This window comes from Nannobrachium achirus (assembly GCF_963921795.1).
Source record: "Nannobrachium achirus genome assembly, chromosome: 9".
Classification (NCBI taxonomy): domain Eukaryota; kingdom Metazoa; phylum Chordata; class Actinopteri; order Myctophiformes; family Myctophidae; genus Nannobrachium; species Nannobrachium achirus.
Genome location: NC_137818.1, coordinates 51,344,808 through 51,361,531, shown reverse-complemented (window position 1 = coordinate 51,361,531; position 16,724 = coordinate 51,344,808). Strand labels below are relative to the sequence as shown.

Below are 16,724 nucleotides of genomic sequence, written 5' to 3'. Positions count from 1 at the left end.
GCTGTTTACATGGGAGTGCAAAATGCTTTAAAAAGTGCACACTTGACGGGAGTGGGACCTGAACCTGTGAAGCAGCACATTAGCCTGGGCATAATGTTTGTGGCACTGTCTAGAGCATGAGTCTTCAACAGGGGGTCCTCAGAGTTACTACAGGGGGTCCTCCAAATCTTTGTGTGATAGAAGCTTTTTTTTCTCCTTTTCTATATTAACCACTTGAACCCTAGTGTCCATATTCTGAGAACTTTAGCCAAAAATAGCAGATCTACAAGCTCACACAAGTATTGACGGTTCAAGTGGTTAAATATCTGAAAACGCAAATTGACATGAATCCAAAATACACTGATGATTGTGCTGTCAAACAATGAAACTATATAGAATCTATGAACAGGTTGTGGGGGTCCCTGCTTAATTCATCTCTCTCTCAACTAAGGGGTCCTTGGCCTGAAAACGTTGAAGACCCCTGGTTTAAGTGGTTAATCCTAGTCTGATTCCCTGCTGGATTGAACTTGAACTTGTGTGATATTCCTTTGTGTGCTTTATCGGCGTCCACAAAACCACTCCCCCATTACTTTAGCCGTCCAGTGGACCATTCCTGGCCCGTATACAACGTCCACTGTGTGACCAGGAAGTAGGCTCCACTGGTCCGGCCTCTGTGTAAAGTGTGATCTTGAATGAACTGCACATTAGAAACGCCTGTCACTGGTCCCACTCTAAGCCACTCAGCGGGAATTATGGCTGCATGGATGCTTTGGCTGTGGATCAAACAGGTTTTGGTTAAGAGTAGGCAGTTTTAGTGCGCGCACGCTCGCACGCACGCACGCACGCACGCACGCACGCACGCACGCACGCACGCACGCACGCACACACACACACACACACACACACACACACACACACACAACACACACACACGGAGAGAGATGATAAGCCAGGCCAGTGAGATAATCGGGCCAGGTTTTGCTGCATTGTTCCTTCCGTGGCTTAGCTACCAGATTATGTGTACTGCATACTGCCAGCGGTGTGGCTGTAGCCTCATCGCTGGGTGGGAGTTTAGGGATCTATTTATTTGAAAAGTCACTAAACACTAAACAGAAGACAGAAATGCATAGAGAAATGATCACCTTGAAACAGACCATTTGACCACTAAACTAAAGCCCTTTTTTGCTGTTGTGTGGCACAAATAGAAGATCTGAGCTCACAAGTTAACAACACGTTACATCGGGACGCATTTTAAGCTTATGTGCTACTTTCACAGTTTAATTAAAAAATAGAAATTATTTTCAAACTTTAGCCTATAATGAGTAATGATCCAAAAAGGATGATGGGTTGAAACAAGTGGTTAACCCTAGATAGGCTAAATAAGCTTCAAAGCATAAGAAAACACACACACACACACACACACACACACACACACACACACACACACACACACACACACACACACACACACACACACACACACACAGAGACACACACACACACACACAAACGCCTCAAAGGCTTGAGCCTCCCACACTAATATTTGATTTCTCTGGCGTCTCATGTGTTCTCACAGAGGCAGACAGAGGGGACAGTGTGAGCTGTTCTATGGGACAGCCAGTCGGGGTTGCAGGCCCAGGTCAGCCCTCCACCTCTGGCTAATAACAGGCCCGACCAGCAGCCATCTCCCTCTGTGACGCTGGAGGGGAAATAAACTTCCACCCCTCCAGTTCCACCGTGAGAAATATTCCCTCTTGATTCATTGTAGACCAGTGGTTCCCAAACTTTTTTTTGCTCAAGAGAGAAATTGGACGTTTGCCTGGGACCCAAACTAGTGAAAAAAGCAGATTTACAAGCTCACAACGTGTCGCTTCGCACAGCGTTGCACGCTGCCTAGATCAGCTATTTTCACTACTTCTTAATGTATTATTTATTTTATTTGTGGAATTTCGTTTTGACCCATAAAAATGTGTCAGTGACCCACAAATGGGTCCCGACCCACTGTTTGGGAAACAGGGAAACAGGGAAATGGAGTGATGTAGACCCCATTCTGCATGACATATGTCCTACACTGTACAGTAAGCTACAACTGTGGTTATCAATTTGGTGTCTGGGGACCCCCAAGGGTCCTTGAGTGGCTCCTTGAGTGGGTCCCAGCGCATCCCCAGCTAAATGTGATAATATGGTATCAAAATACCCAATATAAATTGACTATTTGAAAATGGACATTCTACAATGTGAGCTTATCTGCCATTTTCCTAAGAAATCAGTTTTATTTTATTTTTTATTTTATTTTTAAATTATGTGTAAAATAACATTCTAACATCAAGCCGTTTATGAGATGGTGGTCCACGGCAGAATACATATTATTCTTGATCTTCATGGTATGGCCTGGTGATCGTCTACATCTAGAGTTGTTTAGCTAAAGCAGGTCGTGATGTTGATTGTGACCCTGACCTTTTGGACCCAAAGGGTCACCACTTTCAACCTGGTTGTTCCTATTTTGGTCATTATGGTAAAACCTATAAAATGTCAAAAAGGTCACACATTTTCACAAGAGAGAGGAATTGTAATTTTTTTCATATTTTTCGCTATTCATTGTACATTTAATTCAAAAAAGTTTTACCCCCTTTTACTCTCAATTTTGTCATTATGTCAAATTAATTCCGTCCCACATATTTCTTTGTTGCCATGGCTGTTGTGCCCTACTGGCTCACCTGGCAGTGAGGAGCCCCCACTGGGAGGACGTAGAACCTCAGTCCAACATTCCAGGCGCCGTTCCCAGTCTGTAGGAATGCATGCAGCAACAAAGATTGCCCGGTGTCCCTCCCCTGAACATGGGCCAAATGTGTTCACGCAGACACTGGGTCAAACCGGATGCACTTGTGTTGGATTTGAGCCTCTAGAATACTCCGCGGTGGTTGGCAGGTACTTTACCTCTGCGCCACTCGAGCGCCCCTGTTCTCAAGTTATCTTGCAAACAAATGGCCAATACGGGAAGGATTACCAGCATACAGAACATGCAGCATGCGTGTGGGCGTATGCATAATTAGCCACAGAAATAATACCTACAGTATTGATTATGTGCAGTGAAGCCATCTGTCCGGGCATGTGCAGTTTTACATTGTGCATGCAAATGTGTGCATGTAATAATAAACATTCAAAGAATATACTGGAATAACAAATATACCAGCTATAGCAGTGCTTCTCAAAGTGGATTCCAGGGACTTTGTGGGTTCCTTTAGGGGGGTCTAAATTGGCCCATACAAGTCTGTAACTCTGACAGTGTACAAATGTACACTGTCAGAGTTAAGGGGAGACCTTGAAATGTGAAAGTTTGAGAAACACCGAGCTATAGCCTCATCCACAGGATGTACTGTATAGTGTGTGTGTGTGGTGGAGTATAATGTATGGTGTTGTGAGAATGGACAAGTGCTGTGGCAGCATATGTGTGGAAGAGAGACAGAGGATCGCTGACAAAACATTTAGAATATGTGAGGCATCTCCACAGGCGCCTGAGATACCAGGCACGCTGGAGGAAATGAGAGAGAGGGGTGGAGGAGAGAGGGAGAGAGGACAGGGGGGAGAGAGGGGAGAGGGGGAGAGTGAGGGATAGTGCGAGAGGAGCGGAGAGTGAGAGTGGGGGTGAGTGCTGAGAGAGAAAAGGGAAGGCTCCACATTTCTGTGTCTCCCTGGATGTACTGTAGTGTGTCCTAAGTGAGAGTGGTTCACTCAAGTTCATGAGCAGCGTGGAGAAGGCATATGGGGAAAAACCACATAGATGCTCGGGGGATCAGTGGTATTGGGCCTTTTCTGGTCAGTCTCAAAACTCGAGGCTCGACGAGACTTTCATCTGACGGCACAATCTGGAATCCTCAGTGGTAAATTAACGTTAACTAGTCCTTACCCGTTCAAAGATATGAGCTCTGAAATGATGTGCAGTGTGTGGGTTATGGGATGTGCACTGTGCACACAGTATATGAGGGATGGAAAGTAACTTTAACTGGTGCTTGCATGATAATATGTAGGAGCATCAATGTAAGAAATACCCGTTTCGTTTAATGGCTACAGAGATACTGTGTACCGATCTGCATGATTTTTGGACAAAATCTGTAACAGGGCCAGACAACAGACCCCCCCACCCCGGCCCAGGCTCGCCTGTCGTCACGACAACCGGCCACGACAAAGAGCTTTTTCTCAAGCCTATTGAGAATGAGGTGGCTGTGTGTGTGTGTTGTGTGTGTGTGTGTGTGCATGAGTGTGTGTCTTGTAGGGAAGATACCAGATCGCGCAAGCCTAGCCGTGGGTGGTAATGTATGCAGACAGTGCACAAACACATGAATACACATGCGTGACCGACCACCAACTCCTTTGCATTGTGGGAAGGCTGCACAATGACACACTTTAGCCAACGCGTCCCCCCTCCCCGATGACGTGATGCTCAACCGTGTGGCATATGGCCGCTATGAATTTGATCCGGGTATACACACACACACACACACACACACACACACACACACACACACACACACACACACACACACACACACACACACACACACACACAGATGCAGCTTTTTCCATGAGAATAGAACGCTTACGCCCTTTTTCTTCTCGTGTGTCATCATGCCTCATTTTTGTCTACTTTGTTTTGGAACGGTGACCCGAAAGGGCCCTTTAAAGTCTGTGCTAAAACTCTTATTCAACAGCACGTTTGCAAAAAGAAGCCGGAATCCAACTTGTGTGTTTGTGAATAACACATCATTTTAGCCATACAGTATAACTGGTTAACAATCTGCTAAACAATCGCCCCCGTCGCTAAGAGGGTTTTTCTGTGTACAGTGGGGTACTGATGATTTGTCTATGTGATATGTTTGTTGTTTGTGGTGTTATATGGTTATGTGTTGTTTCTTGTTTGAACAGACTGTGAAGACAATTTTCCCCTCTGGGACAATAAAGATTATTATTATTAACTAGCACATCTGCTCTTCCATTGACACATTATAGAGTTTAAACAACGACGATTTTCAGGACGACAATTTAGATCCAGGTGTCAGATAGTACACCTACTGGTTCACAAGTAGTAGTACTGCCCAAAGCCCAAAGCTCAAAGCGTAATATCTCCCCTGCCCAAGCAGCCTCGGCTTTCCCCCCGTAGCTTGTAATAAATAGGTTATTTTTGTAAGATAGATGGAGTATACTGTACATTATGTGCACTCCTTGGCGTGAGGGGAGGGAAGTCTGTTCTCATGCTTTGTCATCCATTCTCTGCGTGTATCTTTCTCACACACTCTGGTGTTTCTCGGTGTGGCTCTTGGTTCCTGTGGCAGACCAGCGGGGAGAGAGAGAGCTCTGTAATTGTGGCAGATGTTGGCCGCTGTCCGGCGCACTGTGGTCCCTGCCGAGGCAGCACACCATCTCTCTAAGGATGTGACCACTGGCCACTTAACACTGAGACGCACACGCACGCACGCACGCACACACACACACACACACACACACATATATCCTCCTTGTCGGGTGAAAACCTTGTATGTCCAAAACCGTTCGTTGTGCATTTAACATTTTAAAAAGGATTCAAACTAGTGAAAACTGCCGATCAACAAGCACACAACGCCTCGCGGCGGTTTTCACTACTTTTGTGCGACGGCCTTGTATGATGAAGCAGGGCTTTACTTTGCGAAAGAACGTACAAATTTGAAACTTGGAGATACAAGGTTTCCACCCGACAAGGACGATATGCGCACACACACACACACACACACATAAAGACACATGCATGCACGCACCCTCATATAAACGTATGCACAGATTGCACACACACAGTTACACACACACAGTTACCCGCTACTATCATCTGGTATATACTAGTGTACCGTGGGATCTTATTTTAGTTTGGGCTCTGAATGTATTATTTGAGGCACATTAACTTTGCATGGGTCATGTGTTTTCACTGAGCTATATTTAAGAATAGCCATTTTCTTTTTCTTTTCTTGTTGGGGTGGGGGCTGCATGGAAGATGTACTTTTAAAAAGCTGCCTGAATGTACATTGGTCATTTAGGTTGGTCTGTCCATGGTTATAAGGTTCAGCGGGGCCTCAGCTGCTCTCGTCAATCATTCTCTCTCTCTCTCTCTCTCTCTCTCTCTCTCTCTCTCTCTCTCTCTCTCTCTCTCTCTCTCTCTCTCTCTCTCTCTCTCTCTCTCTGTCTCAAGCTGATCTCAGTTGAGCCAGTCAACCCCCCACTTCCTCTCCAGTGCTCTTTGATCCTTTGCAATGTTTAACAGCAAGAAATGCACCATCAGTCCAAGCCCTTCATACTGCAATGACAACCTGTCTGTCTGTATGTATTTCTGTCTGTCTGTCCAGCTCTCTTGGTTGTTTCTCACTGTTCATCGGTGTTCTTCTGTCATTCCGTGTCTGTCTGTGCCTCAGCCTATGTGACCTGTACATACGCAACAGCCCCATTGGTTTCTAAAGACCGTTTGGAAATTTGAAGCCACTTTTTCTGCGAATTGAAATCCGCCATCTTCTCTGAACTTCCGGTCCCGAAATGAAACCTGCTATTGGTTGCAAAACCAGTAGAACCACAGAATGAACATACCCTACTTTATCATTAATTAAAAACAATTATGAGACCATCATTTACTAAACGCATATCATGGTAATTGAAGACTAAACTAGTGACTGAAAGCATAAAGTATTTATGACAATGTTTATTAAGGTAATAAAATGAAGTGTAGTGTAAAGTCAAGAGAGTTATTGCTTCTGCAGGCAGCAGGGAGGATATCTTGGGGGAAATAGCTAAACTAGCGACTAAGAGATTTGGTATAGAGGGAAAAGGTATGGGGACGAGCCAAATACAGAGTAAGTAGAAGTAGTTTAATTCGTTTAACTAGAATGTGTCGCCTACATTTGTAATTAATCATTATTGAGCAGGCCTATTTCTCACCAAACATTAGGTGAGAACCTGTCAGAAACAGTTTTTTATTATTTTGAAACAGTTCGTTGGACACAGTAATACATAATGTGTCAGGTGGTCACAGGTGTGTGTTTATAGAGCATTTTGCAACGGCTTCGAACACGGCTCAGCCAACCACAATCGAGGACCGGAGCTATCCGTTTTATAACATCCTGTAGCAGCGGTCGGCTCCGCTAAGCACCTGCAAGCACTACTGTCAGCTGGCTGAAAGGAGCCGGTCTGTGTGTGTGTGTGTGTGTGTGTGTGTGTGTGTGTGTGTGTGTGTGTGTGTGTGCGTGCGTGCGTGTCTGTGGCGGGGAAGGGACGGTGGCGTTGACGGTGGAGTTTGATGGTTATATAGGCTGCCTTTCCAAGGGAAGTGGCTTTTATCCCTGTGTGTCCGTTCAGTGGAGCCACTTGGTCAGGGAGAGAGGAGTGAAAGGGAGTCTATTCCCTCACAGAGACTCCCTTCACCACACAGAGGTCATTCAGGCGGACGGAGGAAGGGAGAGAGAGAGTGAGAGAGAGAGAGAGAGTGGCCCTCTGTGTTCCTGTATGGACGGCAAGAGATAGAATTTGCCATTGACCTAAAGAGAGGCCATGGACATGGGGAAGGGCCAAGCCAGTGTACATCTGTCTCTAATAATATTAGCACTTTCACTGCTCTCTCTCTCTCTCTCTCTCTCTCTCTCTCTCTTATTAGCACTTTCACTGCTCTCTCTCTCTCTGTCTGTCTGTCTGTCTGTCTGTCTGTCTGTCTGTCTGTCTGTCTGTCTGTCTGTCTGTCTGTCTGTCTGTCTGTCTGTCTGTCTGTCTGTCTGTCTGTCTGTCTGTCTGTCTGTCTGTCTGTCTCTCGCTCGCTCTGTCTCTCTCATGGCAAACATAATGCACATGATTGAGTTCTACAATATAGCAGCTAAAACATGGCATGTACAGACCATACATATTTAAGTAATCAATCTATAAATAAGGGCAAATCTACATCTGCGATGACGTCCACGTGTCTGCGCTGACGCCATCCAATGGGAAAACCCTTGAGGAAACCCTTGAGGAAACACATGGTGACGTCATCCAATGGGAAAACCCTTGAAATAACACAGAGTGATGTCATCAATTGGGTGATGACATCATCACCATAAAAGCCAATGAGGGACCAACATTCCTGGTGACGTCACCATCAATAAGTGCGACTTGATATAAACATAGAGGGTGATGTCATAATATTGAGGCTTACCGTAAATAAGGGCCATGAGAGGGGCCGTCTATGCCCGTAGCATAGCATATGCCAGATGGGCATAGATGGGCATACGTATGTCCGATAAGCTTGAGGATTGGTCGATTGATGAGCTTCACATGATCACTCTGACCAGACTATAAGTGATTGATTGGTCAGGTTTCACTTACTATAAAACGGGCGAAGCGGACGCAAAGCAAACCTCTAGTTCTTGCAATTTCCTGAATTGCAAGTACACATGTTTACACGTGTTTATGAGCAGTGGTGGCTGAGTGGTTAGTGTCCACACCTAGGACTCCGGAGGCCCCAGAGGTCGCAGGTACAATTCCCCGCTTCCCCCTTGCGCTCCTTGTGGGCATCACTGGGTTGAGTTCAGTTGGGTTAAAGCTGATAATAAAAAAGCAGCTGGGTTGGGCTGCGATATCTGAATTTCCCTCGCGGGAGGAGTAGGTAACTATTATTATTGTATTATTATTATTATTATTACTATTATTATGTTATTACATATAGAGCAAGTACAGTTGGTAAGTTACAGTTTTTTTTTTGTTATCAATTATTTTTATTTTCCATAACATGAAATTAGAGACATACATATGAATAGAACAAGAAAAAGTAAAACATTAATCAAAAGAAAAATGCAATTAACAGACAAACAACACAAACAATAGCAAAACAAGAAAAGGAAAAGAAAACCCACCCACCCCCTTTCCCCGGACCAACACGGAATGTACAATAGTGCATGCCTGTGCTAGGCTGTTACCACTATATAGTGATTTCTTGAATCATAGCCTTAAGCTTATCTGCAATGTCCGACCACATATTAATGTTTTCTTCTTTTGCTCCGTGTAACCTTGCTATCGACTGCTCTAAATATACTATATCTAGAAAGGTCAAGGCCCACTGGCGAAACGTTAACGTATGAGGAGGTTTCCACCGCGTAGCTACCATCTTCTTCGCCGCCGTTAATCCAGCAAAGAAGATGCGCTTGCGTATATTGTTTAGTTGCAACTGTGAGACGTCATTTAATAAAAATAAAGAAGGAGAAGATATGATATTAATACTAAAAATAGTTGAAAGTTTGGAGGCAACCATATTCCAGAATGACGACACATTTGGGCATTCCCAAACCATGTGAAGGAAGGTACCAATACTATTTGAGGCGCAGAGAGTGCAGTTGGGATTATTCAAAATCCTCATAGCACATAGTCTGCGGGGAGTTAAATAAGTCCGATGAACAAAATTTAAATGAATTTGTTGATGGTCTGGATTTCTAGAAGATAGCCTAATGTTAGACCATACTGTGTCCCAACAAAAGTCAGGGTCCAAATTTGGTACATCATTCCTCCAAACAGTATCAACAGATAGGGGCCCATAACTACAGTCTAATAAAAAACCATAGAGGGTGGAAACCAAACCTCTTGTTCTGTTACCATCACAGATAAACTCATGGAAGGGGTGCAATCTAAGGGGAGCTTGCCATGGGACCCCGTAGGTCCTCATGGACGTTCTCAGTTGGAAGTAGAAAAAAAGGGTATTTCCAGGCAGATTGAAGATGTCACACAAATCTCGAAAAGGTCGTAAACCATTTCTATCAAATAAGTCCCCTAATGTACGAATCCCCTTAGCCCTCCACCTTGGAAAGCGAATGGGGCGATCCTCGATTAAAAGTCTTTGATTATTGAACACTGGGGAAAATAAGTTCCATTTACAATCAATCTTACACATCTTTTCAGCTGCCCTCCATACTGCCACTAAATGAGAAATGATAGGTCCAAAGCGAACTTTGCATTGATGTGTAGTTATGTTTGAATAGATAAGATCTCTCAATTCAACAGGCTGCACTAAACTCTCCTCAAGCTCTCTCCAAGAAACCTTATTTGCTGGGTTAAACCAATTTAAAAGGGGGCGGAGCGTGAAGGCCCAATAATAAAATTTAAAGTTGGGCAATGAAAGGCCGCCATCATCTCTAGCACGTTGTAATAGAGAAAGTTTAAGACGAGGGCGTTTCCCTTTCCACACAAACTTAGATATCGAAGAGTGAAGCTTATTCCAGTATTGCGGCGGTGGTGGCAAAGGGAGCATAGAGCTTACAAAGTTAACCCTAGGAAGAACATTCATCTTTATGATTGAAACTCGAGCTTGGAGAGAGTTGGGCAAAGATGACCATCTATCTAAATCAAGACAAATCTTATTTAGAGTGTCACCATAGTTGTTCTTAACAATAGCCTGAAGAGAGGGGAAAATATCTATGCCAAGATATTTGAATTGGCTTACTACTGGGATTATGGGCGGCAGGATAGCAGATCTCATCTGATCATTTAGAGGTAGAAGGGCTGACTTCGTCCAATTAATTTTGTAGCCGGAAATGGAACTGAACTGATCAAAAATTTGAAGGACGTGAGTAATTGACTGTGGTGCATTCTCAATGAACAGTAGAATATCATCAGCATATAGGGAAATGCGATGCTGTGTGTTGTTAATCGAAACAGGAGTAATATCTGCAGACTGACGCACTGTCTGAGCCAAGGGTTCGAGTGAAAGTGCGAAAAGGAGAGGACTAAGGGGACAACCCTGCCTTGAAGATCTGCCAATCGTGAATAGCGGCGAACAGATCTTACCGGTTAGGACCATCGCTGACGGATTAGAATAAAGTACTTTAACAAAATGTATGAATGAAGCACCAAATCCCATTTTATCTAGTACAGCCCACAGGTAAGACCATTCCAGACGATCAAATGCTTTCAACGCATCGAGCGACAACACTGCGGCGGGGGTCCTCAGCTCCTTAGCCCTATCGATGATATGCAATAGTCGTCTAGCATTATCAGAGGCTAGTCTAGTTCCTATGAAACCTGTCTGATCACAGTGTACTAAGGTGGTCATAAAACCCTGCAAGCGACGCGCAAGCACCTTAGCAAAAACTTTTAGATCAGAATTCAAAAGTGAAAGCGGTCTATAGCTTGCGCAATCTGTGGGATCCTTGTTCTTCTTCAACAATAATGATATAATAGCTACATTCACATCCCTGGAGAAAGAGCCACTTTCAATTGCATATCGAAACATGTCTAGCATCAGCTGACCTAGATCTTCCCAAAAGATGGCATAAAGTTCAGGGGGTATCCCATCCAAACCAGGCGACTTGCCCCTACGCATTGCGAGCACAGCTTCCTGTAATTCCGCCAGATGGAGCGGTCTATCTAAGGCTTCCGCATCCGCCTCGCTAAGGGTTGGTAACTGTATGTTGGATAAAAAATCATTGCATACTGCATCATCGTGAATGACCTCGGAGGTGTAGAGCTCATCATAAAAAGCACGAAACGTGGCATTGACCTCTTTGGGTTCTGTAACCATGTCTCCCGTTGTTGATTTGACACTAACAATATCAGCAAAATGCTCATTGGATCTAAGACGTAAAGCCAGTAAAAGTGACTGGGTCTTGCACTATTAAAATAGTAGTTTTGCCTTGTGCGTTTCATTTGAAATTCTGAGCGGCGCTTGAGAATGGAGTTAATTTCTTTCTTAACTAGCTCTCTCTGGGTTGCTGTACTAACATCAAAGTTATTTTGGAGAGAATTATCCAAAGTAGAAAACCGAGATTCCAATTCCACCAGTTTGGCTGACCTTAATTTTCTCTGAGTGGACGCATAGAGGGTTGTATTACTCCTGATAAAGCCTTTAATTGCATCCCAAAGAATTCTGGGATCCTCAACTGAGCCTGTATTGATATTTATAAATTCGCGCAAACCAGTTTGAAACTGAGCTACAAATGCCGCATCGCGCAGCAGTGTGGTGTTAAACCGCCATCTAGGAGCTCTATCTATAACCTGTTTCAGTGAAGCAACACACAGCACCGCCTTGTGATCCGAGAGTGACATTGGGAGCAACTCTACCTTGGCAATTTTATGAAACAAGCTAACAGGGGCAAAAACGTAATCGATCCTAGAGAATGAAGCATGCCTACCCGACAGAAAAGAAAAATCTCTAACCGTTGGGTTCATTAAACGCCAGATGTCGAGTAAGCCAGTTGAGTTTGCCCAAGCACGTAGTTCTGCAGACGCTAGTGCTTGTTCTCTGCTTTCTACCCCAGTGGATCTATCTAGGTTATGTTGCCATGTTGCATTGAAGTCAGCACCAACAATGATTTTGAAATCCGTCAGTTCCAATAAGGTTTTAGTTAGTAATTTGTAAAACTCTTTGTCTAAAACATTTGGAGCATACACAGAGACTAGTGCTAGCATTTTACCCTCCAAGCGGATTTTAGCAACAGCTATCCTCCCGTCACTGTCAGACCAATCACCCAAAAAATCCAACCTAAGGTTACGTCTAGCCAATATGGCTACTCCCTTGGTTTTGGAAGAAGCAGCTGAAAAGGCTAAAACACGATAATGTTTATTAGCCAATCGGTTGGAATGCTCTTTTAAAAGATGAGACTCCTGTATAAATGCAAAGTCAATTGATTTAGATCGCAAAACCCCCAAAATGCTGGTTCGCTTATGCGGTATATTCGCTCCCCTTACATTGAAACTTAGAAATTTATATTCTGTCATAATTGTGGTTCAAACCATACGCACAGCAAGCACAGTAGAACATTTTAGAATTTCCTAGTTGGTCCCTCACAACAAACCTTCCCCACAGAAAAACAAAACAACCCCAAAAGGAACAGAAAGGGAAAAGCAACATCAAACGAACATAAAAAAACACATAACATTGAAGCTTGAGGGGGAAAACCCCATTAGCATCAGAGTGCACAAAAACAGTTCCCCACCCCATCAACCTATTAGTCAACCTTCATTTCACTCTGTCAGAGAGTGCAAACAAGTAACTGCCCAAAAGTAACCATACATTGCCCTCTGGTGATTATGTAAATATATAACAGATCACCAAAGTAAAAACAACAACAACAAAAAAGTGCCTTCTTGTGGCTGAATAGCTCTCAAACATTCCATCCGCTCAAATTATGATCAATCTCCCCACTTCATATCACTTAAATAAATGAGAATGGTATGTTAACATTTCTAGTAAAGAAGGGGGAGAGAAAAAAGAAAAGAATAAAGGGAAAAAAAATGAGGGGACTATAACAACTGTAATAATAATAATCAGTCCAGCATTAGGCCCACCTAGAATGTGATAAAGCCCTATAAGCCACGTTAATGCAAATAACCAAACACTTGTGACAGATAAGTGGAAATAAGGCTGTCACCACGACAAGGCACTAATATAATATTAATAATAAAAATAAATAAAAAGGAAATCAGTGTATATGATATAAAAAATATATGCACTTATATATGTAGTTAGAAATAGAAATTAAAAGCACATCCGGGGGGCCATATGCAGCAAAGCACACACAGTGTTAATGCATACTGCGCCACATACAGCCCCCCCCATGCATCCATGTATACAAACCACAATTACTAATTAGAAGGGGGGAAAAAAGAAAGAAAAGAAAAGTCTGTATACATAAGTATTTACATAAAACACAGTTATGTATGATCAGGAAACCATATACAACACAGCACACATAATGCATACTGCGCCATATACAGCTCCCTGTACATGCCCAAAAGGCCAGTGCAAACTTAGATAAATGTCAATCATATTAGTTAAGTCTGTTTCCGTCTTAAACAGTAAACTACCATACTTCAAACAGTGAACCTACCCAATCACGACTACAAAATAAATATCCCAATACAGAGCTCCCCTCTCCCCCCATCAAGAAATTAACATTTTAGAAGACAAGTAAAGTAGGTAAATAACTACCCCCCCCCCCCCCCCCCCCCCCAGACAGCGGATCCACAAGCACGTAGAGCCAACGCGCCACGAGATCGTACATCCGCCAGCTATTGAGATTAGAAAAAAAAGGAAAAAAAAAGAACGAGTCAATGAGCCAGGGAGAGAGAGAGAGAGAGAGGAGAAGCAGAGATAGGTAGAGAGACATAGAGAAAGGGCGGGAGAGCGAGTGGTCTCTGGAACCGCGGAGCCTTCACAATTTAGACCATATTATTTATATCTGTTTCACCTTAAACAGTAGGCTACATTACTCAATACAAAGGCCAAAGCCCAGTCTCGCCCTCCTACCCGAGAAAGTAGCGTTTTAGGAGGCATAAACGAACCATAAACTAACAACCAACATAGCCGCCATTACCTAACAGAAAGAGAGAGAGAGAGAGAGAGAGAGAGAGAGACACACACACACACACAGCGAGAGAGAGAGCCATAGAGAGAGAGAGAGAGAGAGAGAGAGAGAGAGAGGGAAAGCCGAGATAGATAGAGAGACATAGAGGAAAGATGAGAGAGAGAGCAGGCTCCGTCTGAACCGCGACACGGAACCCGTTAGACAGAGCTTAACAGAGAGAGATAAAACCCTCTAGACCTATATAGTAAGCAGCACAACGCTCAATAAGAGCAAAGAAAAGGAATACAATAATAACAAGAACAATGTCCATTATATTCAAACAAAAAAGACAGTGAATTATGCTTATAGCTTTAGCAGCCCTAAATCCTCTCTCCTTGCGGTAACCTAAATTAAAACGAGTAACACCCATCTGCTTACAGATCTTGTTAAAAAATAAAATATATCTTAGATGATGAGTCCAAAACAATAAGTAGGCTTACATTAACAACTCACCCTTTGGGGAGGAGGAGGAGGAGAGAGTGAGGAAAGAAAGACGCTGCGTAAAAGTCATCTCCAAAGTCCCAGCCAGCTTACCAACAGTCCATTAAAGGCAAAAGGATATCACATCGGCAGAATGTGTTTGAAAGCACGCGATCACGAAAGCAAAAGTGTCCCTGGTAAAAGTTAGTTCTCTGTAACTGTCGTCTCATCATCCTGCGTAGCTAGAGTCTCGTCCGCAGCACCTGGAGTCTTGAACTTATCCTTGCAAAAGGCCAGAGCTTCCTTGGGTGAGTTGAAAGTAGAAGTCGCCTCATCCACGGTTATCCAGAATTTGCTCGGGTGCCTTATTCCGTATTTCACTCCTTCCGCGGTGATGGAACGTAGGAATTCCTTTACTGGCCCGAAAGCTGCCCTTCTCTTTGATGTTTCAGCAGACCAGTCGGGGAAAATATACACCTTTTTGCCATTGTATGTCAGTTGGCCTGCTTTCCTGGAGAGCTGGAGTATGCGTTCCTTTACCCGGAAAAAATGGATCCTTGCCAGGAAAGCCCTTGGCTTATCAGAACGTGGATTGCCGGTCCGATGAGCACGATCCACCTCCGGGGGGGAGTCGGGAAACTCGTCGGGGAATGTTTTCTGCAAAAAAGACTGGATAAAGGCCACTGGGTCAGCCTTTTCTAGCCCAGGAGAGATCCCAATCACTCTTATGTTGTTCCTACGACTCCGGTCTTCTGCTATGACGAGCTTCTCCTCCAGATTAGCACATCTTCTCTCCAATTCAGTGATACACATCTGCAAACTGTCCATGGAGGAACCAAAGTTCTCAATGGCCTCCCCATGTTCAGCCACGGTCGTGTTCAGCGTGGCGACTGCAGGACGCAGCTCCTTTCCGAAGTCATCAATCTTCTTCAGTAATTTCTTCTCCAAGCCAAGCATCATGGGTTGAATAAAACCATCCATAAACTCTTTCAGTGATTCCTTGAGGACCTCGCGCAGCATGCTCTTTGTAACCGGAGCGTCAGCGTCGCCCTGCATTGCGCCGGCCATGTTGTCAGCGTTTGCGGTCGGAGACCTGGTACTCCTCGACCTCGTGTTAATCGTATTCGGCATGAAACACGAAACAACTGCAAAAACAGACGCTCACCAGTGTTTGGGCGTTTAAAGTCTCAAAAGAACTATAAAGGCAGTAAAAAATGGGCTTAAAAAATGTGAAAACTATGCACCTCCACAGAGCTCAACAAACGCGTCCTACTCGGTCGCCATCTTGTCGGAACTCCCGGTAAGTTACAGTTAAATGTTGAGCTTCACTTTTCCCTCCCGGTTCTGGGGGGAATGAATGATGCTATATATGGATATAAATATGCCATTTAGGGAAATCAATAAGTATCGGTTTCTCTGATGGGCTAATCCAAGCGATCAGCCGCGCTGATTGGACAAACTCTGTGTGACGTCAATGCTGCTGCACCAATATAAGCAGTGACACTCCTTAAATCCACCTGGCACTCAGTGTTAGTGGTTCTGATACTTAGTGTTATTGCTGTGAGAAACGTTCTGATCGTCAGTGTTGCTGCCGCCGGAGATGTTTTGCTGGACGGCGCATGGAGGGGAACCAGGCAGGGTCTGGGCTGCTGTCGTGGTGGGACATGATGAGGTTTATGCCATTAAAAGACCTTACTGGACCATCCGACCTCAAGCTGAGATGCAGGTGTTCAACACGGTGTCGTTGCGCTGGAGGAAGTTGACCCTAGGAACACGTGGAAGAGGCGAAGGAGAAGGTGAGGACCTTGGGGCTCTCTCCTGGTTCTACAGCCACACAGCTGTGCTGATTGAAGGTATCATCTACCTCTGGTTTCCAGCGATGCCAGAAGAAATGCCTCTCTGCAACCTGCTTTATGCATTTGATGTCGGCGCCCGCAGATGGTTCAGACCGCAGGT

At 44.2% G+C, this 16,724-nt stretch overlaps 1 protein-coding gene across 1 annotated transcript in view; it reads left to right on the top strand.

The window, feature by feature from the left end:
• plxnb1a (plexin b1a) overlaps positions 1–16,724 on the top strand; it is a gene marked incomplete at both ends in the record, with an annotated part of 93,287 nt that overhangs the window by 11,310 nt on the left and 65,253 nt on the right. The window contains 2 exons of the mRNA XM_080732871.1: positions 1,556–1,618; positions 16,352–16,564. Coding sequence (XP_080588997.1) covers positions 1,556–1,618; positions 16,352–16,564 — 276 coding nt within the window. The remainder of the gene's footprint in view (positions 1–1,555; positions 1,619–16,351; positions 16,565–16,724) is intronic.